Here is a 21616-nt window from a genome sequence, read left to right as displayed (position 1 = left end):
TGGACTCTGAGTTTTCTATAAAAATTACTTTGGATTTATATACAGGTTCCTAGTATCTATTTCTGAAATATCAAGTATTGATTAAAAAATCAGTACCTGTTTAGAAGACTTGTATTTTATTATTCTGGATATTAAGGCTTATATTGTTTGTTAGTGGGAAAAGGCATTTGACTATACTTTTCCTCAGCAGAATTAAACGTATTTCTGTCAATTGTTCTGCGTTCCTCCCTCAAGTAATAAAACAGAAGTAACCAAATCGAATTACATTTTGTTTGAAGTGGTGGGCATACGCATGCATATGAATATTATTGTCTAAAAAAACATACTGTGTGTGTCAGTGGTTAATTCCATGGGTCAAAGTCTACTGCTGGAAATTTGTATCTGAGGGTTTGTCCCCGTAGCAGCTAAGTACAACAGTGTAAGGCTGGGATACGAGCTCTCGTAGTTCTAAGTTATCTTGCATTTGTAAAACAATAGTTGGCCACAACTTGTCTTACTTATGAGATAAATATTATGGTGGTTATCCGAAAGATGAGGAAAACTGAGGCTCAGAGAAGATGAAAAGACTTGCCTGAGGTTACAGTTTTAAAGGGCCATGGTCCAAATCACATCTTCTCACTCAAAGTCCAGATCACTTCCCAATACACCACAGTGAGATACAACAATATGGAGAGAATAGTCCTTAAGATTCGATTTCCATTTGTACAAGAGTATTACAAAGATTTAGCACTGTATTCTTTATGTAGCTAAGATAGGACACACAGAGCGGTGCCGCTATAGCACTCCAGCTCTTCTCTGAACCACCTCTAAGTCTTTGGACCTTTACGTCATTCTTCAAAGCTGGAACTCAGCATCAGAAAGGCAATCCCAGTGAAACTCTTATCAATAATACATATTGTGGATTGATCACCACACCATTTCTGTGTTTTATTTTTGTACGGCTCAAATTGTGTTTTATATTTTCCCTACAGATGAAAGATCTACATCTAAGTAAGATGTAGAAAGGAAAGTGATATTGTTACATAGTGTACGTCCTGGGATTTTTTGCCTTGCTGTGCTTGTTCACTAGCATACTTTTCTCAAAATTCATTAGGAATATCTTTCATGTCTACCTATTATTCTGTACTTTCTCTTACTGAATGTCAATCCTTTTTTTGGTTATTCATCATCTCTCAAAGCAACCAAAGCCATCATGAATTACAAGTATCTTGTTAAGACAATGGAATAGTTTCTATGTCCATTGTAAGCTTAATTAATACATATTTTTATATTTACTTTTGATGCCAGCCAGCTCAGGATCATTTTGAGGTTGCAATAAGTATCTTTAGAGCCCAGGTTTCTGGAATAATGTTCACACACTCCACACACCCCTCTGGGTGTGTGGAACAACCCAACAACTCCACGGCGTATCATGTGATGTGAATTCCACCTTCTGGAGTTGTGCAATGTGGCAAACCAATACTCTCCTCTCCACTATGTTTTTATCTTAATGGTTCCTGTTGCAGTTAGATAAGGAATAAATAAAAAATGTTTTTGAATAAACATATTCAATTAACAAGTATATGATGAGCACCTACTATGTGCACAACACTTTGGAGATACAAAAAAGGCATTTCCAAGGACCTTCTCTAAAATACCTTACGATACTCTAGAATGAAAAGAACTGCAACACACAAAAGTTACATATGAATACTTAATGAAAAATGTAACGTGGTAAGGTGCTACTGAATAACCAAGTGCTGAGAACCCACTACCTTTCAGGCACTACAAATTGATTGTATAATTTATCCCCTCAAAATTCTCAGATAGGTATTAATTATTATGCCAAGTTTACAGATGAAGAAACAAGCTTAACAAAGCTGTTATCCAACCCCATAAAAACACTACTTTTAGGGCTTCCCTGGTGGCGCAGTGGTTGAGAGTCCGCCTGCCGATGCAGGGGACACGGGTTCGTGCCCTGATCTGGGAAGATCCCACATGCCGCGGAGCGGCTGGGCCCGTGAGCCATGGCTGCTGAGCCTGTGCGTCCGGAGCCTGTGCTCCGCAACGGGAGAGGCCACAACAGTGAGAGGCCCGCGTATCGCAAAAAAAAAACAAACAAACAAAAAAAACACTACTTTTAGAGGTGATGAAAAATGAGACTCAAAAGTTAAGTAACTCCAAGTCCCAAAGTTAGTGAAGAGAGAATGGAAGATTCAAACTTGGATCCGTGTGACTGCAGAGCCAGAGTTCTTAACTAACATACAAAATTATATACTGAATTTGAACTCAGATCTTGTGATTCTAAACATTATTTTTCCATTATACCATACTGCCTCTCAAAGACAACCAAAGATTCGTAAACAGGAAGCAAAGTGATAGAATTAGTAGAGGATGTTTCATGCTGTTTTCCTACTAAAACAGAGACTTGATATGTCAAATAGTTTTATAGAAATTTTTTGAAGAAAAGTTTGAATCAAAGTGTGTCAGTGGAAAACAGTGGGAAAGTAATTACCCATAATGGAAGACTCTCATGTATGACCACTAGCACTTTACTCTTCTTAGAAAATGGAATAAGCCCTAAAGTTAATCTTTATTTAATACACAAGATGAATTCAGTGCTATCACTAGAATAAAATTCCTTCTTTTTCTGAACTATGGCTCAGATGGTAATTACATCAAATTCTTAATAATCTTTGATATTTCACTGATAATTTCAAGGGATTCGAGAGACCAATTAAGTTCATCAAAAGGTTCAGGGAAAATCTGTTCTTCACCCAACTGAATCATGCAAATAAAAACAACAGTTACCAATCCCAAACTCCCTAACAACAACAAAAAAAACCCAAAAAATAATTGTAAATCACTATATTGTACACCTGTAACTTATATGATATTGTACGTCAACTATACATGAAAAAGAAAGTGGAAAAAAAAAACCCCAAAACAACAGTTGCTTAATCTTTAGTGTAAAAAAATCCTGCTTAGGAAAAATTAAATATAAATGTGTAAAATCTTTATATCAGAACTAATGAGAATAATTAGCATCAAAGACTTATTGAGTAATTAATACTATGTGCCATATACTAAGTACCAGGCAATGTGCTAAGTGATTTATATCATGTAATCTTTACAAATGTCAAAGCATGTAAACATTTCCCATTTACAAATGAGAAAACCAAGGTTTAGAAAAGTTACTTAACTTTCCCAAAGTCACTGAGCTAGTAACAGGTAGATCAGGGGTTTAAATGAGGGAAGTTTGCTTATTGAAACTTAAAGATGATCTGGGAGAATTTAGTGATGGCATGAAACATGTTGATACTGTGGGGAAAAAACCCTTAAGACTAAAATGTGGGGAAGATTTAAGGAAATAGAGTAAACATGTAACAGACTTTTATCCCTTTCAGCAAGTACACAGACCAAAAACAAAAAAAAATAGCAGTGTGAAGTACTCAGAAAATAGGAAGCGCATGAATGTCTAAGGTTTTGTGAGGTTTAAAATTAAAATAAAAATGAAAAGCAAAAAGATCATTCCTTATAGAAGAAATTAAAGGTTGTATATCAGACAATTCAAAATTGTGAGGAAATAAAAAATTAGTTTTAAAATAATTCTGGACATAGTTCTGTGCATCAGAGGCATTTCTTGGTACAAAAGTTATAATTCACAAACCTAAAACACAGATATCAAAGGCTACCAAAGGCTGGGGCATTACACCCAAGAGAGTACTTTGGCACTGGAGCCAAAGCCCCTGGCTAAAGGTGTTTTTCAGTTAGTAGATGGTGTTATGTTCAAATATGCATTTTCAGTAAAGGACATCTCTCGTCTTATCCAAAGTACTGGTATTATCTAAAGTAGGTAGAAGTGGGAGGTTTTCCCATTCTTTTTGAAGAAAACTGTTTATTTGTCCTGGCAGCTCATCTCAAAGTCAAGGAAATGGTCTTGGTTGAGAAAGTTTTTTTTTTTTTGCAAGCCTACTTCAAAGGATTGGACTGATTTAGCTCTTGGTCACCAGGGTTTATGATTCATTATACTAGGCACTAGCTGTCATTGAAGATGGACATCCACAGTGTCTTTTCAGAAGTACCCAGGCCAAGACATACCTCTGGAATATGGAATACCTTTCCTCTTGCTATAATGATGGTGTCGAGTATCTCATTTTCTCATTCCCTACAAACTACCTTTATCCGATAGGAGCAAGATTTGGTTTGTTTTTTATTTATCAAATACTATAATGCTGATGCCACAGACGCGTGCTTCTGAGAATGCAAAGTGTTCCTTCAGAATGTGGTACTATGTTCATAACTGACCGAGCCTCTCCCATAGGATAATTCAGCGGGAAATCGTCTCTTTTTCTTTTTTTATTAACATGTCATCTCTCAACTGTTCCCAGAATTATTTCTCTTGTCCTTTCTTTCATTTATTCCCTCTCTCACTCTGGCTTTTGCTATCACCTTTGCTTTCTCTCCAGTGAACTAGTTGGACAGAAATTGTTTTCACTATACTGCCAGGTTTTTAGAACTTAGCTGAGGATTTATCCAAATCTCTGGTATATATACTCTCTCCAGTCCTTTTGGCAACACTTGCTCTTGAGGTTAATCATCTATTTATTATCATAATCATTTGCAAGAGAACTGATACAATTTCTGAGTAAAACCTTATTCTGAAGGAAAATGATGCAGTGGATTAAAAACAAACCCCAAAGCAATACCTACCCTTACTAAAGTAACTCTGGCATATATCCACGTGTTAGATAATAAGAGAATAAAGCTTTTCAGAGGCAAAGTTGGTATTTTTTGCTCAGAATGCTCCCCTCTACCATATTTTGTTAGCTCAGAGGGATGCGGTAAATGTAATGAAGGGAACACATATAACCTATTCTATCAACCTGACAAGGCAAGAGAATTTGATGATGAATGACTGGAGAGGTATGAAGTAGGAGGGCTAGAAGGATGTATGGAAGCTTGATGAACGATGCATCACTGTATCCATGGAAAAGACAGAATGCAGAAAAGCAGATACAAACAGAAGTTCTCAAGAGGCTGAAGAGAAATATTAGAAAGCTTTGAAGTGATATGGGAAGAGATGAATAAACTAAAAGAATGATTTAAAGTGGGCAGTGGAAGAGCTGGATGGCTAAGTCCTGCAACAGCGCAGCCAACAGTGGAGTTTGCAAGAGTGGAGGCCAAAGCCAGGATCCTGCCTTCACGTCTCTGTAATGACATGTCACAGTTTTTCAGTGCACTGGGTTTCCCAGGCTTTTTTGCTGAGCTCTGTTCTGATTCTGTTTCTTGGCAGCTCCTTTTAGGGGTCTTCATCTAAACTATGTCAAACTTCATATTCACAAACCACTCCTGGGCGTGATTTCCATCTGACTTCTTACATCTCCACTTCCAGCCCCGTGAGGCCAGTTAACAGCAAGCCCAGTCCTTGTTTAGCCTGGTGGGCCCTTGAAAAGGGAGTGTGACTGTGACACAATAAGAATGGTTGATGCCACACTCATAAAGAAATAAGCATATACTCTGGTTCAGAAATGCTTACTATGAGTATCTAGCGTGAGGCCTGGAATATGTATTTTGAAAAGCCTCCCAGGTGATTTACATGTCCACTCCTGGTAAAGAATCAGAGGGTTAGAGACTTATACTTCTAAATGACAATTACTTCTTGGGAAAAAAAGTACAAACTTAAACTCTTCATATCATAACAAAATAGTGCTGTCAAATGTAACATTATTCTATGGAACGAGAAAAACAACTTTTCTCGACTTGTTCTAGCATAGCAATATCATGACTAGGAAAATCTAGATAGGGGATGATATTCTTGTTAGATTTTGATGCTCTGATGTAGAAGGAAAGCTGGAATTTGCTCTTTACCTCCCCCTATTTTCTGACCGTCAACTAAATAGGTTTTAAGAATCACACAACATCCCTTACTGTACTGTACCTTTTATTAAAATAGACACCTTTCATGGACACTGTAAATGCTGTAGGTTGAAATGAATTAATTTAACTGTTTTTGACACCCTGAATAAAAACTTAAGAGAAATAGAAATAGAAATACTCTTCTACAGATTCCATCAACAGAAAACATGCAAGTCAAAACTAAGCCTCCAGTCATACAGAACTGTGATTCTCAATCTTAGGGTAGGGGGAAAAAGAAGAACATAAACTTCATCTTTCTTGGGCGTACTTAATCTGAGATTTGATTAGTCTGATTTCACATTTTCAAAACCAAAATTAGATAGCCAATGTCAAGAATAAAATCAAGAAACTGGAGGCTTTAATTGCCTTTCTTATTACTCTTCTTGCCCTCAGAGCTAATGTTTTTTTAAAAAATTCACTTATGCTGCAGGCAGGATTACAGGTAGACTGCCTCACAGCTCAGATCTGATACTCACATTTCTTCTACGCCTTTAGTACATTTATTTTTAATGGGTGTGAGAAGTGCCTCTGTCTGTATGAGAAAACAGAGGGGGGGTGCTGAAGCGTCTTACTCTACATTGTAAGCCCATAATCAGATCTCTGTCACGGGAATAGTTCTGTGCCCCAGAAAAAGCTATACATTGCTGCCATCACCTATGTAGAAACATTCTCTTAATATAATTGCTCAGTTCACATGCAAAGGGGATGTAAGGTATGAGATTTTATTTTCTATCAATATATCATTAGTTCTACTATCTGAACAGAAAAGAGTTTTCAAAATCTCTGAGAAAGGAAATACAGAACCTTTACTTATTAATTAGAGAGAAGGATGGGTTATTAGAAGGACTCCCTAGAGAAAGAGAAAATGGAATATTTATTCCTTTGAGAGAAGCTGAGGGAGGAATGTGGTCAAGAAATGAATCTGCCTAATTCATGACCTGGACAACTCTAATCTGGCACATCAGTTGTATTCTGCTTTAGTGAAAAGTATAGTTTGGTTATAATAACATCATTTTGGAATGAATTTTCAACATCTTTCCATCCCCAATTATGAAAATGTTGGTAAAAATCTTAGGAGATATTCATTATACAACTTCCAGTGACCAGACATTATTTTATCATTTAGTTTTCCCTTTCAAGTTTGCTTTTATTTGAAAAAAAGCTAAAACTTTGCAGAATTCAAAAGATGATGCAGTTTATTGGACACTGAATAGTAGGTTTTATGAGAAAAAAATTTTGCAAATGAAGTAAAAATCATGATGGACAGGCAAACCAAGACAAGAAGAAATTGTGATAAATTCCACAGAATTTAAAACATTTTGTTATCTGTTTATGTACATATGTAATATGCATATAACATGTATCTCTAAAATAAAACTATACTATGCTAGGCAGCAGGAACCATGCCTTATATCTCCTTCATATGGTCTATGTGGAACACATGGCAGGTGCTCAAAAACTTGCTTAACAGAGTTTAAAGTCATTTGGCAAATAAGTTAGCTACTTTATATTAATCCTTAAATATATATTAACCGTTGAAGTTCTATTTATTCTGTTAGTTAAAAATGAAAGCAGTCACATTAGTTTAATGATATTACCTGTAAGGGTAGCCGTGGTACTTGGAACGAAATATTGAAAGTAGAAAACTGAAGAAGAAGACCACCAGGCCTAATCCCACTAGACAAATGACTAGAAAGAGACAGAAAACTCCGTTGGTCTGGATACACACAACCCAAATGTTTATATTTTTAAAATGCATTCAGTTAATTACAGTATACTTACATGTAACAGTTCATGGCACATACAGGTACAACAAACCAGATAATCATTATTTTCCACATTCTTCTCAATGAAAATGTACTATTTGGGGTATGAAAACAACAAAAGTGATCTAAGTCTTCTGGTGGTTTTCTTCTCTTACAGAATTCCTACAAGTACTAAAATGCCCCCAGAGGGATCAAAACAAAACACAACAAAATATGTGATAAACCGCAAACAAGATTATCAGCCCCTGCATTGTGAAGTACTGGCTATATTAGCAGAGACATTTGCATTATTAGAATGTGCAATATAATTTTATTTTCAGATGCCATGGAATATTTACAGAGAAATGTAATTTTAGGTTATTGGCTAGATTATTGCCTCAGTAAAAGCCTGTTACTTACAAATAACAGTTCGTCCCAGCGCACTGAAGGCTAGGAACAAAAGCTTGGGGAGTGAGAAAATATGAACTCTGTGACAGTCAAAGCAGGATAAAATCCCCCTAAATAGCTGGTAATAGTGTCACGGTATTACTGTTTGTTTGTTTTACAAAGGAACAGATGGTGTATGTTACAGCAGAACGTGCTTAGGCTGTGGTCTAGGTTTTCAGTATCACTTTGTCCAAGGCAAGTTGACAACAGGGAAATTTCTTTTCCTTTCTGTTATGGTTAGGAAGATTTTACTCTAAAGTAGATGACTAATCAAATATATATAATATATATAATAAAAATGTATGCAAATACATATATTGGATTTTAATTAAATAAGATACATTGCTATTAGTAAAATAAACAAAACATAAATGCTTAAAAATCTGAGACAATTAAATGCAGGTATGTTTAGTATAAAAGAAAACATAGGTATATTTAGAGAAATAGCAATTTATTTAAATCTGTTCTGTAAATAAGTAGAAATTAGTTCTCTTAATAAGAAATAGCTAACCATTTCTTAAGAATAAAACATTTGTGCGATACTTGTATCCTTTCGTTAGTTTGAGGGAATTCTTTAAAAACACTGAAATATCTAATACAATTAATTATAAAAGAAAGGGGAAGACAAAAGAGATTAAACACACTAAGAGAGAAGGAAACAAGGAAGATTAAACGGTTCTGTGTGCTGCTATAGTGATGAAATACGATTTTTAAATTATTCTAGCACATAAATTAGATCAGGTTTAATTACAATCCTGGAAATCAGGGAGTAGATAAGGTATGGCATTGTTAAAACATGGTCTCGAAATCTGTCAGTTTTCTTTCAACTCTGTAGGAATACCATTCTCTCAGTTTTGAGAACAAATTGCGAAAAGTCCTAAGTGCTTAGTAGCGTTGAGCTGCAGCCTCTGTGGCATTTCATTTCAGGTAACACTCATGAAGGTGAACTTCAAATGAATATTGGCAGAAAGCAAAGCAAAAACAGTTGGTGAATACCGCAAAAATGAAAAACACCTTTTTTTCCTTAAATTGTGGAATGTCCAAGTCTGAAGACACTAGCCACTAGACATAGCAACTGTGCTTACAATAATCTTAGTAAACCCAGAATTAATGACATGATGCTTTACCTTCTACTTCTACATTTGGCATTACCAAATACTTCTTCCTTTCCTCTGTCTTTTTCTCCAGAAGCTGAGTAAAACACTTTTTCACTCCCTTTGCCGCTTTCAGTAGCCTCATCTGATAGTGTTTGATGGGTAACAAGCCTCAAAATGTGATCAAGTAAGACAGAGTATATTACTTGATTCTATGCAGTGGAACAAAATAATGCTACTCAAGTACTCGCACGTCGGGGAGAGGACCCGAGACAGGAGTCAGTAATGACCCAACAAACCACTGCAGCCCATACGAGATAACGTACTTGTGAGAAGAAAATGCTATGACGACACAGACGCATTCTGACCTGGGCAATAATAATCACAGTACTTGTATTATATCAAAAATAAAAATCACACTGGAATCAAAAGGGATAATTTAAAAATATATTTCCCATCCTCCACCCCTTCTGTCTGTCTCTCGCCCCCCCCACACTCACGCACACACACACGCAATGCACACACACTCACTCACACACACACACACACACACACACACACACAGACACGAATAAATAAACTGGCAGTGGGTGGGGGCTGGAGTGATTATTTATATATATATAATTATAGACCTGCAATTAAAAAATTACGTATTTCTATTTTAATATGAAGGATACATGATAAATATATAAACACATAAGAATTTGTCCTTATAAATATTACTTGCCAGTCCCAAGAACGTCACATTCTTTTTTTTTTTTTTTTTTTTTGCGGTATGCGGGCCTCTCACTGTTGTGGCCTCTCCCGTTGCGGAGTACAGGCTCCGGACGCGCAGGCTCAGCGGCCATGGCTCACGGGCCCAGCCGCTCCGCGGCATGTGGGATCTTCCCGCACCGGGGCACGAACCTGTGTCCCCTGCATCGGCAGGCGGACTCTCAACCACTGCGCCACCAGGGAAGCCCAGAACGTCACATTCTTAATTCAAAACATAAATCATAAAATGATATTCTGAACAATGATTAACTAAAGAAAGTAATGCGTTCGTCGCTTGTGTAGTTTCTTTCTAACAGTGTATAGATGGCATCATGGGAAAAGAGAGGGTAGACTAAAGTGTCTGTTAACGTCCAAAACATTTCAACACTTAAGATACCTAAGAATTATATTTAGAAATCACTATGACTGACTTACATATATGTCACCATAACTAGAATTCCCATTAAAAAATGTCTGGATTTTTATTTTAAACTTCTTAATAAATTATGAGTCTTTTCCAGATGCCTGTGTTCCGCACACATACATTCTGGGTTTTAAAAAGCGTTCAGAAATGCAAAGCATATTGAGAAAAATCTTAATTATAGGTTTCTGGAAGCATAATTGTAAGCTCACATGGGGACTTTATATTAATTAGAGAAAGATCTGTGGTGGGAAATACTGAACGTAAGGCTGAGTGTCCTTTCCTAACCTCTGCTCCGCAGGGCAGAAGATCTTTCCCATGTGTTTTTTCCCTTTTTCTGCCAAAAATATGTTACTTTATAAACATGTATTCTTTTTCTACAACTCCCTGAGAGGAACAGTTCTGTCAAAGGATAGAATGTAGTCACCTTGTTAAGACATAGTGCTGGAACTTGGTAGAGTTGTAAATCTTGGAATATCATTGGAAAAGGCAAAGACACTGGAAAACATGGTATCACGAAATGCCCCCTTTCTAAATGTTGCTAAAAGGTTTTGGAGGTAATCGGAAGTATAATATTTCAGGGTACAAGACCTATGCAAACTCTTCTCTCTCTGAGTCAGTCCTTGAATGCATACCTGATTCTTGTGGCACAGGGAAACATATCATTAGCCAGTAAAACCTCTGAAGACTCTGCCCGCAGAATTTTCCACCTCTTCCTGTAGGGTGGACATGACTACAGAGACTACGGCTTTAGCAGAGATGAGTCAGAGCACCCCAACCAAGGGTGAATAAGAGCTCTTCTTTCTATCCAGTTCCACAGAAAATCACCCAGTCCCATTTTAGAAGAAATGTATTTTTAAGTATTTGCCACACACACATCCAAGAAACAGAAAAAAGTAAGAAACACCACAAGTGTCTTCAAACCAGAACATTTCTTTAGAAGTTCATTTACAAAGGACTTTTATCTATTTCCCATTTGATTTAAATGAAGCTTAAGACTAAAACAAACTTAGAAAAATACCAACACAGAGACTTACTCCGTCTTTTTCCAACATCGCCTTTGGATGTTGCCGCTTCATTTAGAAGAACCATCCCCATGGTGATAGCAGCATCTATAGTAGTTGTCAAGGAAACAGCAGAAATAGATGCAAATAAAATCTATTAATTTTTCTGGATCTGAACACAATGTGTTCTGTCCCAGAATGATTAAATTACAAACGCACAGAGGTAAATGCAATTTATTCTCTTTATATAATATAAGATTACCGCTGTTTGTGTATTTAAATATGCCTTAATTTTTAGACTGTATAACCTGAAGCTTTGAGATTTTAAAGGTCTAATTCTAAATGCCCTTAAATTCCAGAACTTTCATAGTGCATATGAATTATAAACTCTCAAAACCAATAATGGTATTTCACATTATACATAAAGGTATACACCAGTTACAATTAGAATGACAATTTATTGGCAATCATAGAAAATTAGAATATATTCAGCATGGGTCCAACCAACCAACCTCTGTTGGATGCCTAATGCATCCAAGAGAAAAAGCCACTACCAGCCCCATGCAATACCATCTCCCTGCCGGACACACATGTATACCACTAAACTTTTAGGAAATCCACAATAACACAGTTTGAAAACCTCTGAAATTTAGATAATTACTAAGTTCTTTGTGTTTCAATCATGTTGTCATGGCCTGAAAGGACAAGGTAACAGAATGAATGTTTTGCACTAGCAGTATGTTAGTTTGTGGACTTTAAGGATTCATTATTCTTAAGGTGTTTTGGACAATTAACTGATATAAACTCCCTCGAGTCCAGAGTCATAGGAGGTTGCCAATAATAAAATGATCGAAAAATTAAAAGCTTGTATCACTCAAACTGCTGATACACAGGGAATTTCAACTGCTTAACTTAGTTCTCTGGAGCAGACTGATAGGACTGATGTAGATCCTTAATAAGGAATTAAATTAGGGTTCTCCTTTCATCTTTCTTTGGCAACACCCTTTTATATTCATGTAAAATTCTAATCTATACATTTATGTACATATTTGATCTACTGAAAATTCATAGTTCTGGATTATTTTAACTATCACAAAAACATTTTTTATAAATATTCAAAATATAAATGACACTTAAAAATGATTTTATATAGATAATATAAACAAAATGAATATTTCTTTTATGACACCATCTGCTCAGTAGCTTCCAAAATTCCTTTATAAAACTGGGGAAAATCACACTACTTTTATTTCTGGGGAAAACAAGTTTTAAAAACTAAATGCTTTAAAATTTTAATGAGAGTAAAGCCATATATTCAATATTCTCAAGATAAAACTGAATACATGAACACCCATGTGTACATAATAAATGTGTGTGTATTATTAGCACACATAGACATCAATATGCACTTAGCGAGAAGTTATTAAGCAAATGATATTTTATTGGATATTAACTATGGTCACTCAAGTGTAACATATACCTGTTAATATATCTTCATACGTGTTATTTTTACTACTGTCTCTCTGTAAATTGCTGCATTATTATGTTGTAAACTATGTGACCTACATGCTGCTCATCTGATTGCTTTTGAACTTCACACAAATTCAAACAATGTTGTTACAAAATTGTAAGATTTCCATAAGAGTGTACCACATGTTATTGCTTCATCTTATTGATGGGCATTTGTTTCCAAATGTTTGCTATTTCAAATACTCCTACAAAGACTGTCTTTTTACATGTACACGTGCAATATTTTTTCCTAGGGTCTACACCTAGAGGTAGAGTTTTTGAGAGGCTGATATGTGTATTTTCAAATTTACTAGGTATGATCATATTCTGTAAAACAAGTACTGTTAAGAGTTTCCATTTTTCTTACGTTGCCGAAGAAACGTTACGTTGGTATTGCTGAACTATTGATTTTATCAAATTGTTGAGTGGGGATCTGTATCAATAGTGAGTCTGAGTATCTTTCGACATGTTAATTCTTTTTTGTTTAATCGTTTGTATAGTGCTTATTTATTTGTCCATTTTTCCATAAGCATACTTGCCTTATTAACTTAGAAAATGCTTCACTTTTTTTCTGGATATGAATTGATTAAAGTGTTGCATTTAGATTCTTCTACTTGTCTTCTAAATTGTTTAGTTATGCAGGTTTTCATTTTAGTATGGTCAAAATTATTATTCTTTTATGAGCTTTGGTTATTGTTTCTTGCTTATGAAATTAATTCCTACCCCTAAGTCTTAGAAATATTCTCTAGCTTTTCTTAATTGAAATATACAATATTATGTTAGTTTCAGGTATACAACATAGTGTCTGGACATTTAAATACACTAGGAAATGATTGCCACCAGTAAGTCTAGTAACCATCTCTCCCATACAAAGTTACTAGAGTATTATCAACCATACTCCTTATGTTGTGTATTACATCCCCATGACTATTTTAAAACTGTAAGCTTGCACCTCCTAATCTCCTTCACCTGTTTTGCACAACCCATCACCCACCTGCCCTCTGGCAACCACCTTGTTCTCCATATCTATGAGTCTGTTTTTGATTTGTTCTGTTTTGTTCATTTGTTTTTTAGATTCTGCATACAAATGAGATCATAAGGTTTTTGTCTTTCTCTGACTTATTTCACTTAGTGTGATACTCTTCAGATCCATCCATGTTGTTGCAAATGGCAAGATTTCTTTTTATTTAATGGTTGAGTAATATGCCATTGTGTATATATATGTATATATATATATGCGCATATATATATGGTGTGTGTGTGTGTGTATATACACATATCTTTATCCATTCATCGATTGATGGTCACTTTGGTTGCTTCCATATCTTGCTTATTGTAAATAATGCTACAATGAACACAGAGGTGCATATATATTTCAGAATTAGTGTTTTTGTTTTCTTCAGGTAAATAAAATATCCAGAAGTAAAATTGCTGAATCATATGCTGGTTCTATTTTTAATTTTTTTGAGGAACTTCCATACTGTTTTCCATAGTGGCTGTGCCAAATTAGATTCCCACCAGCAGTGCACAAGTGTTCCCTTTTCTCCACATCCTCGCCAACACTTGTTATTTATTAACTTCTTGATGATAGCCATTCTGATGGGTGTGAGGTGATATCTTATTGTGGATTTTATTTGCGGTTTCTTGATGATTAGCGATGTAGAGCATCTTTACATGTGTCTGTTGCCATCATATGTCTTCCTTAGAAAAGAGGAAGTCCTCTTCAAGTCCTCTGCCCATTTTTTAAGTAGTTTGTTTGCTTTTTGATACTGAGTTGTATGAGTTATTATGATATTAACCCCTTATTGGATATATGATTTGCAAATATCTTCTCCTTCTCCCATTCAGTAGGCTACCTTTTCATTTGTTGATGGTTTTTTTCAATGTGCAAAAGATTTTTAGTTTGATGTAGTCCCACTTGTTTGCTTTTGTTTCCCTTGCCTGAGGAGATAGATCCAAAAACTTATCACTAAGACCGATGTCACAGAGCATACTGCCTAGGTTTTCTTCTAGGAGTTTTATAGTTTCAGGTCTTTAATCCATTTTGAATCTATTTTTGTATATCGTGTGAGAAAGTGGTCCAGTTTCATTTTTTTGCATGTAGCTGTCCAGTTTTCCCAACACCATTTATTAAAGGGATAGTCTTTTCCCCATTGTATATTCTTGCCTCCTTTGTAGATTAACTGACCATAAGTGCACAGGTTTATTTCTGGGCTCTCTGTTCCATTGATCTATGTGTCCGTTTTTGTGCTCATACCATACTGTTTTTATAATATTACCAAAGATGTTTAATATAGTTTGAAATCAGGGAGCATGATACCTCCAGCTTTGTTATTCTTTCTCAAGGTCACTTTGGCTAATCAAGGTCTTTTGCAGTTCCATGCAAATTTTAGGATTCTTTGTTCTAGTTCTGTGAAAAAATGCCATTAGTATTTTGAAAGGAATTGCATTGAATCTGTAGATTGCCTTAGGTAGTATGGACTTTCTAATATATCATTAAAGTCAGTCAGGTAATGCCATTCTTCTCCTCAGAGCACTCTAATAGCTTTCCATCTCACTCTGAGTAAAATCTAAAGACCTCAAAATGACACCAAGGCTGTACCTGATTTATATCCTGACCCACTTCCTATACTTCTCTGCCCTTGATTGCTCTGACTCATGTCCTTGGTATTCTTCCAACAAGAGGAACCCCTCTGCCTCAGGATCATTGCAATTGCTTTCCCACTGCTTGAATACTCTTTCCCCACAATGTCCATGTAACTCACTCCCTCACTTCCTTCAGGTTTTTGCTCCAATGACATCAGAGAAGCCTCCCTTGAACTCTGTACTTCTTTATCCTGCTATGTTTTTCTCTATTAACATTGTTTTTTAAAGAAATTTTAGATTCTGTATCTTTTTTATTTACTTATTGTTTCTGTCCTGTCACTACAAATGTTAGCCCCCAAAGGGTAGGAACTTTGTTTTGTTCACTGTCTTACCCAGTACCAACTACTCTTTGAACTACTCTTTGATGTAGATACTGGAATATCATTATTATCCTCAGTTTACAAATAAGGAAACTGAAGGCAGCAGAGAGGTCCAAATAACTTGTGCAAAGCCACAAAGCTAGTGACTAAAATTTGCCAACCAAAAGAACATAGAAGGAATGAAGTAAGGATGATGAGAGGGTTAGATGAAAACGATGAGGGAGAAGCAAAGGAACAAAAGAGCTAAATCTATTTTAACATAATGTGTAAGCATAAAATTTTATGTCAAGTGAAAATGTACAAAAATATAATCTCATCTCTTTAAAAACAAATAATAAGAGAAATGCAGGGAAAGAAAGATAATAAAAAGTTGAAAGCAACTGTCTTGGGGTAATGAGGTTGTTGTGGGTTTTTGTTTTCTACTATTCATATTCTACATAGCAGTAGTTTGCAAACTTTTTATCTAAAGGGCCAGAAAGTAAATATTTTGGGCTATGCAAGCTGTATGGTGTATTGTTACTACTCAACTCTGCTACTGTAGTGCAAAGTAATCATAGACAATACACAAATGAAAAGGTGTGGCTGTGTTCCCATAAAACTTTATTTATAAAAATAGTAGACAGGCTGGATTTGGCCCTTGCTGGTCCTAGTATGCCAACCCTTGCTATAGAGGATCTAAAAGACCATGCCAAAGATACTGTAAACTATTATGTCTGAGAGGAAGTTAGCTTTGCTCTTATGTGAAAATAAAGAAATGAAAAACTTAGTAAACCCTTGTGTTATGATCTTGAAGTAGGAATTTTAAAGCAAAGGGATTACTAGATACAGGTGTTATGTTCAACTCCAAGCTAAAATATTTTATTAGAAAGCAGCAGGGTCAGGAACCAAGTGTGAGTTTGTACTCAGAATGTTTCCTGCAAAAGTGAGTTTTCTAGACTTTAACAAGGAATGAGCTGTGAACCTACTTTAAACTTGATGGCTGTAATTAAGATACAAGAATTAAACTAAAATGGCTTTAAACTTGCCAACCCTCCTCTTTTATTTAAAGATACTTTTAAACTTAAGGACTTAGAGTATTGAGAATTATTTAAGTTCTACTGTATCACTGAAAACAGTTTTGGCTAAAAGAGAGCCTACATAATACTTATCATTTTGGGAAAAAAATCACATTGGTAACATAAACATTCTTAGATAAAGGACTGATTTATAGACAGAGGAAGAAGCTTGAAGATTATCTGTCAGAGTTAATGTGTAGGTCTTCCTTCATTGGGTGGAAGGCTGAATGACTAACGAAAGGTCCTACAGATCTCTAAGGGATTCTGTGTCTGACTCTGGAATAACAGATGCTTTTCTGTCATTAAACTGATGGGTGTAACCATTTGACTATGCCTTATTAAAGAGTCTCAACATTAAAAGAGAATAAAAGAGATGTAAATATACACTAGATAAATTATAATGTTCCTGAGACTTTTTCTGTTGTTCTGAGATTGTTAATGCCTATGCCTACACACACACACACACACACACACACACACACACACACACACACACACACACGCCCTTGTTCTACTTCATGTATTACTTTGCACATTTGCATTGATTAATATCATAGCAATATACACTCAACTACTGTGTACTCTCCAGTTTCTCTCTTTATCCTGTCAATCACCTTCTTACCACGAAAAAAGTCAAACTATTGCTATGATCCTACATAAAACAGAAGCTGCTGTTTGTGTAAATTATATACAAAACCCAGAGGCAATGAGCATCCTACTGAACTGGTAACACATACATTTGCATTACATTATAATCCAATCTCAATTGCACATGATGTTGTGTTTACTGTTGCTCCTAGGAAGAGAATCAGGACTGTCAATTTAAAGATAAATGCAAACAAATGTTGAAAAAAAGTCAGCACATTATAGAAGACTTGGTCTTCTATCTAAATCTAAACTATCAACTTGCATCTGTCATTAATTTTCTTCTATAGTATGTTTCTCCTTGGATATAACACATTAAAATAAAAGAAATATTTGCTCTCTATCATAGATTGAAAACAAATCAGAGTAAAATCATACTCTTTCATAATAAATGGAAAACAAATATTTTTCTCATAGGAAAAGCAAATATGAACCGTGTAAGAATACATATGTTTTTAAATATTTTAAAACTGTTATTATTGCTAGTAAAACCTTTGTCTTTTATCTCAGAACTTTTACTTCCAATTGACACTAATCTCATGTCATATTCTTGAGATTACAGAACTTAGAGGATATGCAGAATTAAGGGACAGGTCAGAATTTGTATACTTGACAATAAAGCCAATCCTGGAACTCATGTGTCTTGTTTCACCTAGCACATATAACATATCTTGGTGATTGAAATTTCTTAGCAAGGTATGGGAAGATATTCATTATCCAGCCAACTAACCTTTCATCAATCTGCCCTTCACAGTTTGAGAATACTCTCTCATTTTATGTTTTTGTACCTGCTGCACCTTCCACTGGAATATTCTCGCTCACTCATTCTCCACCTGGGGAGAAACTCTTTTTCTGCTGTATCAAAACCCAGCTGAAAAGTCTGTTCAACTTCTCCAGGCATCAAGTTGCTCCTTCCAAGCACTGATTATAGGATCTGTCATACCAGATTAAAATTATTTCTCTATCAGTCTACCTTCTTGCAAACAGCAAATACCTTATATTTTCATTATGTAACTAAATTAAAAAAATATTTTACTCGGAAAAATATAAAGGATTATATGAGTTAGTCTTAGTTCGTATATTCCTTATTAAAATGTCATAACATTTTTTATTCCTTTTTAAAATAGTTTTCTCTCAAAGACTACTTAGGACTGTTCTCCCCCCCCCCCATAAGGTACTGAAATAAAACACTACTAAAAGGGAGAAAAATCTTACTTTTACTAAATGTGAATCAATAACCTATGACATCAAATGACCCCATCTGTTCTTTCTCAGGTTTTTTTTCAATAAAATTTTGTATATAGTAATTACATCTAATGATCTCGCTTACTAAATTAGGAAGAGAAAACCTAAAGGCATAAATGTTCTCTAAACAAAAAGCAACCACCTGGAATTTACCTTTTTTGTTTTTGTTTAAAGAGAAAAAATATACATGCAAATTACAAAAAAATTACATGATAAGTTTAAAAAATATCGGTAGACTCTGCCAAAGAAAAGTAAAATCATAAATTATATATAAAAAATTATTAGATACTGGCTTCTACTAAACTTTTACTGATAATTTTAATGAGTCCACCATTTTAAAAGACATTTTCTCTTTTCATAGATATCTGTAAATAAAAATAACAGGAGCGATAAAGTAACAAATAGTTACTAGTAGCAGAAAGAAAATAGGGGCTTTTAATTCTATGTATTACTGTTAAAGCAAGTATACTCCATCCAATAAGGATGTTAAAAAAAAATCTACATGGAAGACTTCATAATGTTTGGGAAATTTCTTTGCATCCTAAATCTCAGCTTGATGTCAATGAGCCAGGAAATGAAACCTTGGGGAATTCCTGCTATACAATGGAATGATGGTCTCAACACACCTTTTCATTCCTTTTACTAGGTACTCCTGATGTATTTATAGGCTAACTGTTTGGAATAAAGTATACTGCTAAAATGCCACATCATGGATTGAAATCAGATAGAAAAGAAAAAAAAGTCCATACAAATAAGTACCAAAAAGTTACCTCCAATACATATTCCCCCTTTTCTGCAGGTTCTCTTCTGTGGTTTCAGTTACCCACAGCCCAAAAGTCCAATAACATAATATGGAAAATGCCAAAATAATTCGTAAGTTTTAAATTGAGATTTAAATGTCATTCTGAGTAGCATGATGCAACCTCACACCTTCCTGCCCTGTCCCACCCAGATGTCAATCATCCCTTTGTCCAGAGTATCCATGCTGTATTCACTACCCATTCACTAGTCACTTAGTAGCCATCTTGTTACCAGATAAACTGTCGTGGGATCACAGTGCTTGTGTTCAAGTGACCCTTTTTACTTAATAATGGCTTCAAAGCACAAGAGTAGTGATGCTGGCAGTTTGGATATTCTCTTACTGTGCCTGATCTATAAATTAACCTTTATCATAGGTATGTATGTATAGGAAAAAATATAGTATATGTAGGGTTTGATACTATCCAGTTTCAGGTATCCACTGGGGGTGGTCTTGGAACGTATTTCCTATGGACTTGGGGGGGGGATTACTGTACTGTGTTTTAACACAAATGTGTTTTACCTCATAAATTAACTTATATAATTAAAAGATAAATTAAGAGCAAATATGGCATTACCCTTAATTTTTTTTAATAAGGATGAGATGTTCCTAGAAATGTATTTGCAAATATTTTATTTTCTCACCTAAATTCCCTCTAAATATGCAGAAAGTATTAATCTCTTATCACATGAAAGCTGGAAAAGAGAAACCAAGTAGTTAACTTATCAAGATCACAAAATTTGAGAATGGAATTGGAAATACCTACATTTAAGTAAACAATCTGAGACAGACTAGAGCAAAAAATACTCATCATAGTACCTTCTTAATGGTGAAGCCACAAAGCTTCATAGGTAATTAAGTAAATGCAAGGAATGGGTTACAGATATGCACAGTTCCATGAAATGCACTCAAGTATGAGTAGCCAAGGATGAAAGGAATAAAAATGTTGAGAACTGATACAGAGGAAGAAGATGGTCGATGTTGTTTGGTGAGTTTCAAAAAGATAGTGTTTAGTTCCCCTCTAATAAAAAATGGAGTCTTATAATCTCATTTAAAGCTTCATTTCCAAGGTCAAATCTTCCAAAGGTACCATTTTACTATCTTGTTAAGTACACATGATTAATGGGCTCAGTGAATCACACTCCAGAAAAATTAATCCATTATGTTCCCAGTGTAACCTTTAGAATTCTGATAAATACCATAGGACTATGTTTTTGTTTTGTTTGTTTTGTTTCTGGTCATCTGCACCTTTGCCAAATGTTAAAAGAATCAGCCAGTAACTGTTTATGCATGGTATCTATGACCAGCAAAGTTTTGAGTGAGAAAGATGGGAAAATACAACAGGAAAACCCGAAGCCTTTAGTGAGTACTAGATGTTTTCTTTGTGCTAGCTATCTCATATTCCACAGAGAAGTGCCATGTGGTTAGTTTACTAACCCTGGTTTTACAAATGAGGAAGTTTGTGAGTTTCTTGAGAATTGGGAGTGCTTTTAAGAACCTCCCACTCCTTTCCTCCACTATAGTTAATACAAGTCTCAGTATATCCTGGCACCTGATGCACTGTCCAGAACATATTATGCAAGTAAAAGAGAACTAAAGGTGGCATATACATATTTGCTAGGTGGATTAAAGAGTGCACTGTTATAGCACAACAAAGTAATAAAATACAAAGCTTTAATGCTATTAAAAGATAGTCTTTTCCATCCAGAATAAAATTTAAAACTTCAAGATGTCATGACTGACACTTATTCATGAAATCCTATAAATAATAATACAATAATATAATATATAAAACCTGTATAACCAGTAGACTGTTAAAAACAAAACAAAACAATTTGAATCCTAGTTCTTCCTCCAAGCTAAGGCAAGTCCATTAAATCTTGTGGGTTTTAGTTTTCCTAGCTATAAAATAAAGTTTTGGCCTAGGTGAGTTCTAAGAATCCTTAAAGGTTTAAATAGTTATGGTTACATCAAATACTGAAAAATTTGGTCTAGATGCTTCATTTGAATATGAATCTCAGTAACCAGGAGAGTA

The 21616-nt window shown here is 35.1% G+C and overlaps 1 protein-coding gene across 1 annotated transcript in view; it reads right to left on the bottom strand.

The window, feature by feature from the left end:
* Positions 1–21616, bottom strand: part of TUSC3 (tumor suppressor candidate 3) — a 197540-nt gene that overhangs the window by 6270 nt on the left and 169654 nt on the right. Inside the window, exons 8-9 of the mRNA XM_079726857.1 lie at positions 11396–11470; positions 7497–7587 (exon numbers count right to left, since the gene is read on the bottom strand). Of these exons, the coding sequence (XP_079582983.1) occupies positions 7497–7587; positions 11396–11470 (166 nt within the window). The remainder of the gene's footprint in view (positions 1–7496; positions 7588–11395; positions 11471–21616) is intronic.

The sequence above is a fragment of the Hyperoodon ampullatus genome (assembly GCF_949752795.1).
Source record: "Hyperoodon ampullatus genome assembly, chromosome: 20".
Taxonomy (NCBI): Eukaryota; Metazoa; Chordata; class Mammalia; order Artiodactyla; family Ziphiidae; genus Hyperoodon; species Hyperoodon ampullatus.
Note: the sequence above shows the minus strand (reverse complement) of the source record. Positions and strands in the feature narration are given on the sequence as shown.